This window comes from Pseudoliparis swirei, chromosome 2 (genome assembly GCF_029220125.1).
Source record: "Pseudoliparis swirei isolate HS2019 ecotype Mariana Trench chromosome 2, NWPU_hadal_v1, whole genome shotgun sequence".
Taxonomy (NCBI): domain Eukaryota; kingdom Metazoa; phylum Chordata; class Actinopteri; order Perciformes; family Liparidae; genus Pseudoliparis; species Pseudoliparis swirei.
Window position 1 is genome coordinate 8,948,243 of NC_079389.1, and position 10,083 is coordinate 8,958,325.

Here is a 10,083-nt window from a genome sequence, read left to right on the forward strand (position 1 = left end):
TCTACTATCGGAACCTTTTATTGCAGTATATATTTTCACATACAAGGAATGTGTCATGGCGGGTGGTGCAACATGGGACAATAACACTTTTTTTTTTAAAGATAAATTTTCTGATTTATTTGATTAGAATTATTTAGGATAGTAATATAAAAGCATTTTTGCTTCTACCTATACTTTTTCAATCTTTCTGTTTTGTATGTTATATAGAATAATGTTGTATTGTATTGCAATGATTGACTTGATAAAATACACAATCAACACAGTGCAAGAATTGAAACATATTAAATGTACATCATTCAGTGTATTCCGCCGTCACTCCTTTCATGCCTTAAGAGCGATGGAGTCCCTGAACTCAGCTAAACACACTAGATACCAGAGTAATAAATCATTATGAGTCATTTGCTAACCGAACTGTTTCTCCACTCTTACCTGTCCCTTAAGGCGAAGACTCAATTATTACTGATTTGGAAAACAGTGAAATCCAAAACCTGATCTTGTAAACTTGTATTGGTGGAAATCAGCAGAAAACATCAACATGTCCTCTGTTTGTTGTTCCTGCTCCTCTTTTTATGTCCTCCATGTTACACCTGCCAGAGAGGGCGGAGTCAATGATGTCACCTGAAGCCGGAGGGGGGAGGGGGACCATTGGCCTCCTACGCCGACTCTCTCGCTCTCTCTCTCTCTGTGTGTCTCTCTCTCTCTGTGGGAAAGTTCGTCTGTAAACACTCGTCTTCCACCTCAGACAACAAACACATGTCGTCTTCCCCGTGAAGAGGAGGCACTATGCCGGGACAACGGACACAACGCGACCTGCTCCAAATATTCCGGATTTGTGGAGGATTTTAAGTCTTGTGGGAGAAGCTTCCGCGGAGGGATTTATACCGAGCAAAGAGATGGGAAAGGTGATCCTGATGGCGGTTCTGCTGGCTCACCTGCCGACTGGTGAGGCTTTGAAGGCGTTTCAGGAAACACACTTTAGGCCTGATCGTTTCTACTTTAGTCACTTTGGCTTTTTTTCTGCGTGAACGGAGGAATTTTAAGGTGAAGCCACTATAACAAACAATCGAAACTAACAGTGATGTGTACAAGTTAATTATCGACAGGTGTAAATAGGACAAGGCCGACTTCCGTCACGTGACTGCGCACTGTAATAGGTCTTCTTAGAAATGTCCAAAATATAAAGCATCTCTCAAATGGTCTTGGGAAAAGTAAATGTTGAGGAGGACATTTTGTTTTGTTTTTAGATGCTTTAAATAAATGTTTTATTTTAATTTTATTATCGCTTAATCTGGACCTGAAGTAATGGATCAATAATACAGAAAGTAAATCAATCGTTTTAATACCTGAACAAACTTTTTTTAAAGTTGTTTATCAATCAAAACATTTGAAAATGTTCTTCCAGCCTTCCTGTGCTCTATATCCTAGAATATCTCCTAAATTACTCTGCAAATGCAATCATTTTTATTATGAAAAAAAAATTGATATCATTTCTATAATTTATTAGTCTGCAGATTATTTACAATATTCATCAAGTAATCAATCGTATCACCAATATGCCATCAGAAATATATGAAATATCATATTCCCAAGAGACAAGGAACATGTATTACTAAACTATAACATTTGATTTTAACTATAAAATAATAATATAAATAGTTTCATATTAATTTCGATTAATTGCAGATCACAGATTTCGTTTATTTCAGAATTTATTGAACATTTATTTTGTGGGTGTGGAGAAATCTCTCGTTATGTCTGAAAACCTGCTGTTCAGTTTTCTAAATGTTTACATGTTTGTAAATATGTTCCCAGTTTTATAAGTGTATTCACCGTGAATAAAAGGTAAAAGCATAAAGCCCAAACTAGTCTATTAAAAATACATTTGCAAGTGGATAACATGCATAAAGTTGAGTTATGGAGGAACACCTGATTATGATGTTGTGGCTTCGAGAAAAAAATATTTGTTTACTCAATTAGGATTTTTTAAATTTTTTTGAAGAATCAACGATACAAAAGCAGACATTTACTGGCTCCAACATTTAAAAATAACCTTTACAATAGTTTGGGACAATGTAAGTCAAATTGTGATACACATTTACTTTTACACTTTAAAGTATCAAACAATTAAAAAGTCAGATTAAACTATAATGAAAATAAACTTATTTGCAGCCCTAATCTATCTACATTTTATTAAATGTCATTTAGCAGACACTTTTATCCAAAGCGATCTACTGTATTTATTTCAAGACATAAATTAACTGAGAAAAACTGCGAGCACATGTTGCACACTGAGTGACTGACATACATTGGTCCCTTAACTCTTTTCTCAATTAGCAGAGGTCGCCTGTCACCAGCTTGTTTTCTTCAACTCTACTCTGCTGATCGTGATTTAAGTGTTATTACGTTAAAGAGTGGAGGACAATAAGTGTGCACACCTAATGATTTCTGTTTAACTGTTAACCAGTTTGGTCAGATTCTTATCAATCCAGTGTTCAGGAGCAAAGCTGCAACACAGACACCATTTCTCTCTCTCTCTAAGGTTACAGTGATTTGAATATTGTGTTATGGTGGCTGCTGTTATTTAACACTGTGTCATTATTCTATCAGAGCTGCTCTCCATCCAGGTGATTGTTCCAGAGACGGAGAGGAGCACGACTCTGTTCGCCAATGTGATCCTCCGCTGTGACTACTCAACTTCAGCAAACGCTCAGGATGTGCTGGTCACCTGGAGGTTCAAGTCCTTCTGTAAAGACCCGGTGCTGGAGTACTACTCCACAGGTGAGGCCGCCGGAAAAGAGGCCCTGAAGTGAATGTGCTGGAGTGTAGCGCAACCAAAATATTAAACAAAAACAATCCCATAATACTCTTTCAAGTACTGCCTTGATACAGTTTGTATACAAGTACTGCCTTGATACAGTTTTTATATACAAGTACTGCCTTGATACAGTTTCTAATATAAGTACTGCCTTCATACTATTTTTATCTATAAGTACTGCCTTGATACTGTTTTTAAATTTAAGAATTGCCTTGATACAGTTCTTATATATAAGTACTACCTTGATACTTTCTTTATCTACAATTACTGCCTTGATACAGTTTTTATATATAAGTACTGCCTTGATACAGTTTTTATATACAAGTACTTCCTTGAGACAGTTTTTATATAAGTACTGCCTTGAGACTGGGCCCATTACATAACTCTGTGACTCAGTTGACGTCAGTTATTTTAACCTAATTCATATAAGAGATTATTTGTCAATATTTCTCATTTCTTCGTCTTTTAAACCTGCTGCATTTATTCCTGTTTTAACAGTATTTGGGTTACGGTGTTTTTTTCAGTGAATAAACTCAGGCCACATTTACACATAGCCGGGTATTTACAGAAACGAATATTTCTGCCCCTCCGTTTTCAAAAATAACGTCGTACACACAAGGTCGTTTTCAAAAAAGTTTCTGTTTATATGAACCCGCATAAATACGCCCCCGGGCGCCATCATAACTATGCCAAACCTGTAGTCGGCAGTGTAACGAGAAGGATAAAGACATGCAAACCAATCAGAATTCTCAAAACCAACAACAACTACGAAAAACACGATCAAATTCCTTTTCCTTTTGAGAGTAAATATGGCGCGAGGTTCATTTGTATGGACAGCCAGCGAAGTGGAGCTGCTGCTTCGAGTCGCCTTAGATTATAAGGCAAATAAAGCACTCGATAATGTGGATTGGGAATCATGCCAAACTAAATATAGGGATATGTTGGCATTGTTCTTAGAACAGTACCCGTCCGAGACCTCCGAGGAGTATCCTCATGTCAAGGAGGAAATAACTCGGGCGCACCTAAGCAAACTAACTGTAAACATAGGACGCTCGCATGACGTGAAGCATTTTTACTCTCATACTGTGACGTTTGACAACCTAAAACTCCGTTTGACCTAGTTCACACGCAATCACAAAAACGGAGTTTTCAGAAATCTCCACTTCGGCCTGAGTTTTTAGAAATGATCGTTTTCTGTGATAAAACCTCCGTTTTTGTGTAAATGAAAGGCCAAAACGCATGAAAATATATGCGTTTTCCCATCGTGTAAACGGGGTCTCAGATTAGCTTGTTCAGCTGCTCTGAACAAAGAGTTCAGAGTTTGTTAAACCTGCTTTCTGAATCGGGGTCCAGATGTTTGGTTGACAGTTCTTTTCACAGCAGACATGTCAGCTTCATGGCAGGGAAAGCACAGGTGTCACTAATGACACTAACGATGCTCAACAGGTGCTCCAGGTGTACTTTAGCAATCAATAATGCTGATTGTTAGCAGCTGTGCTTGTGTTGCTATGATGAGTCAACATGTCTGTTTCTGTGTGTGAAATAGATCCTTCCAACAGCCATGCTTCAATGAAAGTCTGTCCATAATGATATCTAACTGATGGGCATATTTGTGTCTATCTTTATTCTTTATATACAGTCATTGATGAGTTTTAAACTTAAATTAAAAACTTGAGTGATAACTTATGACATTTTGACTGGTAAATGAAAGTAATTTAATTCATCTTACTACATTAATATGATATTAAGCACACACTAACTTTGAAGTTGCAGCTACTCACAAATGTGTGATTTGCATTGTACTTGCTTATTGCTATTCCATTATTATTCAGCTTTATTAACCAGCTGAAAGTGAAAAGCGGATTCTTGTGCATTGTGAAGGAATTGGTGCCAGAGTGATGATGGTTTGAGTAACATGAGGTAGATCGATCTTGTCTAAAAAAATATATGCAGTACATTTTTCATATTTCCTCGTATTTTCCTCTGTCCCTGAAGTCTATCAGGCATCTCTGCAGCTGGGTCAGGACCCCGCCAATGACTGCCCTGACCGCCAGCGAACAATCCGCACCGTGGTCCAGAAGAGGGGCATTAATGAGCCAATCCTGGGGGTAGAATACAGGACACGCAAAATTACCATTCAAAACAGTAAGTTTAATTACATTATAATGTCGACAGAGTATTTCAGCCTGAACTGTTGATACAATCATACACCACTACATGTTGAGACACTGTACTACAGGCTGCATGTGCTTGTATAAATGTTCTTAAATGTATTATTTAAGATCGTTTGGATTGGGAACATACTGTTGACTAAAAACGATATGTCCATCAGTGCATATTTACTTGAATATTTCTATTTCTATTTCACTGCATTGATCCAGTTCAGAACAATTGAATCCCAAGTATCGTGTCTAATTATGAAGTAACGTTACGTTGTCTGTGAACAGAGGCTGACCTCATCATCAACGAGGTGATGTGGTGGGACAACGGCATGTACTTCTGCACCATCGACGCCCCCGGTGACACGTCGGGCGACTCGGACGCCGAAATCAAACTTATCGTGTACCGTAAGTTTCCTCAGTTCAGGTCGTGGGGCTCGACTCACGGTCACAAGGAGCCTGAAAAGACTTTCTGAGATTTGAAATGTCAGTAATTTTGTTTTCCGCTCACTTGTTCCAGACTGGCTGACCGTCCTGTTAATCATCATCGGTGCTCTGCTGTTCATCTTGCTCCTCTGCATATGTTGCTGCCAGTGCTGCCCGCAGAAGTGCTGCTGCTACGTCCGCTGCCCGTGTTGTCCGCAGATATGCTGCTGCCCGGAGAAAGGTACAAGAGATGCTTTTCGTTCAGTACTCTTTATGAAAACCACAAACCACACCACATTTGACTGATTATTTAAATAAAATATTTATCCAGCGATCAAACTTTGTCTCTTGCAGATTTTGTATTTGCTTAAGCCTGCATATCAAAATCTGCCATGTCACTACCGAGACACACAAACCTTTGATCTCCTGTTTGCATTTCAGCTGTGATGCAGCACAGGATGATACGGGAGGCTCAGAAGGCCATGACCCCTTGGATGAACGGTCAACCCATCTACGCTCCGATTAGCTCCAACCCCTCCTCCCAGGGCGTTCCCATACTGTACTCAGGTGAGGGACACAAAAGACTTCCCATTCATGCTTTGTGATGTGCTGTTGTGTCATTCTTGCTCAGAGCTAAGAGGCACATCTTTTTTTAGGCGTTGGAGGACTCATTGTCCTCACTATGTGAACACTGCTTTTATGTCTATCTTTAAACTATGTATATCAAGTAAATTACACGGTATGATTAAACTGTTTTTGGTGCTTTTAATTAACACACACTAGAAAAGTCTTTATAAATTATAGTGTTATGCTAGTATAGCATTATTAAAATCATATGTATGTAATAGGTATACACTTTTTTGGAATCTCCCCGAGAAAATTATTACATTATATTTCATAGTTTGAGCACCTTTTTAGATGATAATGATATTACATAATTACTGATTAAGTAACTCTTTTACCTTAAAACCAGATAAGTCATTGGTAAGTAGTTTTTGAAGATCTTCCTGTTCTCCACCAGTTAGTCAGGGCGTCCCGTATGTAGCCTGAGGGGGAAAATGCTGCTGCATTCGACTCTTGGCAACATTTTGTTACTTGAGAACTTCTCTTATCTGGATTTTGGTCGTTGGATGGTGAGAGTGTTAAATAAGTTTTAATCAGTGAATTAAACACTATAAAAATGGGGTAGATAATAATATAGTATTGCAAAGTTCCTGTGTAAAATAAGCCCATGTACGTTTATGTGAATAATTGATAATATGAATACTTACATTATTCTTAGTGATGAAGCTGCAGAAACCGTTACCGTCTGCCGTTACCTTCGGCTCTAGAGCTCTGGTTATGTTTGCCACTCTGTTAGCGAAAACAAAGTGTACGCAACCTGCCCAACTCCAAGACGGAGACGCATTTCATGACTAGCTGGTGAACATAGTGGAGCGTTTATGTAGCTATCACCAGATCAACTTTGTGAGATGAAAGTGTATCAGGTGCGTTTACAGCTTGTCTCTGGTGCCTCCATGTGGCCAAAGGTCACCTGGTGCAGGTTATTTACGTCATTTTCTGTCACTTTTGTTCCAGGCTCGTACTCGGACTACCCCACCAAACAAAACTTTGCCATGGAACCCATCCAGCTGTCCCCCATGGCCATGCAGCATCCGCATCCGCATCAGCATCAGCATCCGCATCAGCATCCGCATCAGCAACCACATCAGCAACCACATCAGCAACCACATCAGCAACCACATCAGCAACCACATCAGCAACCACATCAGCATCAACTTCAGCGTCAGCCTCCACGCCATGTAAACGGCAGTGTGCATGGCGGCAGTCATGGCACTGGTCAGGTGTTGGACTTCCTGGAAACCCAGGTGAGGGGGCTGGATGTGGGAGCCCCCCAAATGGTCCCCCACCCTCACCAGAATATGCTCCCATTACAGCCTCAGCTACCTCTTCAAGCCGTTCCCTACACGCCAGGGCCCCCGAGTATGTTGTCAGCCCTGGATGAGATGGGGGTGAGAGGGGTAGAAAGAAGGGTGATCACCCTGCCCCCGATAATCCAGCGTGGACCCAGCTTTTCCTCACGCAGGGGTTCTGGTGGTGGCGACAGAGCCAGAGGCGGTCCCAGAATATCCAGCCAGTCCAGTGGGAGTACAGATCGCCCCGGAGGAGACGGTCGCGGCTATCGGGACGTCTCTCCTCCCAGACGAGGGATCCTGCGCGATGACAGCGATGACTCTGAATGGGAGAACCGGCGAGCCGTCGCGCCACACAGGAGCTCGAGGAACAAGAGTGGAGGTGCGGCCGCGAGAAGAGGAGGCGGATCCAGACCGCGGACGCGGAGTCGCGACGACGTGATGGAGGAGCAACGCGGCGGCAGAGCAGCTCGGAGGGAAAGAAGCTATTCGCCTCCTCAGCGTCGCAAAGGATCCTCCTGGAGCTCAGATGAGGAGGACAGCGGCGGGAGGAAAGGAGGTAGAGGGAAGGATTGGCCAGAGAAGCCACCCAGCTACCTCTCCATTGAGAACCAGCCTGGACGTAGTGATGGTCAGAGGAACTACAACCACCTTTCTGTAAGAGCCAAACACTGACGTCGACTGTAAAGCAATGGTCTCTGGGTCATTGCTTCCTGTCTCCTGTTACTCTTTTGTTCATCACTTTTAGCCACCGCATAAGTCAAGGACTTGAAATATATCACAGCGTGACAACTATTTGTTAGCTTGCTGTTACATTTTGTGCAGACATTCACGCCGCCATTCGCTAAATTGTAAGAACTTCTATTTGGCCACTATGAGGTCAGGTCAACATTTGAAGTTGTCCAATACTTTGCTTTATGACCAAATCCCTGCTACGCTAAAGACATTCCCATCCACCGCAGGTGTACTTTGTGTTTATTGCTAACATGCTAAACTAAGATGGTGAACATGTAAACATTCAGCATGTTAAATCGCCATTGTGAGCACGCTGTAATTAGCATTCAGCTCAAAACACCCCCCAGAGCAGCCTCACAGCGCCACATTGCTGTCGACTTTAGACTTTAAGCTTTAGTCCAGACTCATTTCTTTCTTTCAGCACCCTTTTTAAACTTCTTTGTCATTTTGGTCTTTTCTTTTGCTTCTGTATGTTGATTATTGCTGATAAAGGTCTTTAGATCCTTTACTTAAGTACTTATAAGTACATAAGTATTAACAGCAAAATGTACTTTAAGTATCAAAAATAAATCTAGTCATAATGCAGAAGTGCTCATTTCACAGTGTTATATAATATAAACTGAATATACGTAAATGATATAAAGTATATTAAATAATTGCATACTTAACTCAAGGACAATAAATGTATGTGGTTACATTCCACCAGTTGTATTGACTCATAACACGTCTTTAACCTCCATCTCTGTCACTTTCCTCTCAGGATAGAAGTTCCCGTAGCGGCACCAGCGTCGTCATCTGAAGCATTTCTATCTAGCACTTTTTTTCCTTTTTTTTCCCCTTGTTCCTGAATGTTTCCAGAGCGGTGAAAATGAAGACGGACAGTAGGTAGTTTCATCTGTTCAATCAACCTGCTGGAATTTTGTTGTGAAATGAAATGGAGTCTTGAAGATGTACTGCATGGATTGGCTTTTACTCCTGATGCACCGGATGTCAGTGCAATGGAAACTATAGTTCAAGCATGAAGTAAAGCTGTTTAGTTGAGCCCTAAGTTGCAGATGTGATGAAGGCCATGTGTGATTAGTGTCCTATTTGCTTTAAATGGCGTAATTTGTGTCAGGTGATGGATAAAAATATCTTCTTTTGTGTTTTTTAAGCGAATGTTCAACAGTTTCAACAAGCAGAATGTTAGATACTGTGATATCTTGTAGGTTATTTAGGTTCATCATTGTGAACATGTAATGTGTGAGACAGATACAGTGTGTATTGTTTTTTATATTTTATAATTTTTGCATAATTTCTTGTCCTATTTAAAATGTGTTTTTTTTACCGCAGCAACAAATGTGTGTTGTATGAAGATGGATAGAGTGGGTCGACTTACTGAACTTATTGAATGATCAACACCAATGTATAATTGCGATTTCCATTAATGTATGTTTTAAATTAACCTTTTTACATACAATGAGTGTGAAGTGGGTCATTTATATATGTTTTTTATACATTGTATATAGATTGATCAATAAATAATGAACTCAACTGAAACCATATGGGGATAATGAACTCAACTGAAACTAATGCTAATGTGCTAATAATAAAATAATTACATTGAACTAGTTTTTTATGTATAGTAAATATGTGGGTTAAATATTGTTTTGTTTTGTGTGTTTTAGGCCAGTGATTTTCAAACCTTTTAAAAGTTGCTCCCCCTTTTGAAATGTTACGTAACTGGACAAACTTTGTGGAAGTCGGCATATATATATATGAAATGTGGTTTATCCATTCTTACGTCCTATAATATAATCATTTTAGATAAGACTGAATGTTTTTTAAAGTCACGTGTACTTCTACACACAGAAGCACTGCTAGTTTAGACTGCAATAGTTTTAGCTGGATGTTAATCTAAGGACTCCTGTGACTCGTATACCTTCTAAATAGTAATAATAGTGTGTTCACTGCACACTTCACACGAACTTGCGATGGTGAACCAGACACGACTGTAAGACGAAAAGCTTTGCTGCCAGCAGGGGGAACTAGATGT

At 40.0% G+C, this 10,083-nt stretch overlaps 1 protein-coding gene across 2 annotated transcripts; it reads left to right on the plus strand.

The window, feature by feature from the left end:
* Positions 1–564: 564 nt before the first annotated feature.
* ildr1b (immunoglobulin-like domain containing receptor 1b) lies at positions 565–9,655 on the plus strand. Of its 2 annotated transcripts, none has more exons than XM_056437797.1 (8): positions 565–942; positions 2,608–2,778; positions 4,811–4,960; positions 5,263–5,382; positions 5,495–5,641; positions 5,842–5,967; positions 6,979–7,970; positions 8,814–9,655. In XM_056437797.1, the coding sequence occupies exons 1-8, from the start codon at positions 894–896 to the stop codon at positions 8,823–8,825; spliced, it is 1,767 nt and encodes a 588-aa protein (XP_056293772.1). In that variant the 5' UTR covers positions 565–893; the 3' UTR covers positions 8,826–9,655. The 2 variants fall into 2 exon arrangements, with proteins under 2 accessions (XP_056293772.1, XP_056293765.1); XM_056437790.1 differs by having other exon boundaries at positions 568–942; positions 8,809–9,655.
* Positions 9,656–10,083: the final 428 nt, after the last annotated feature.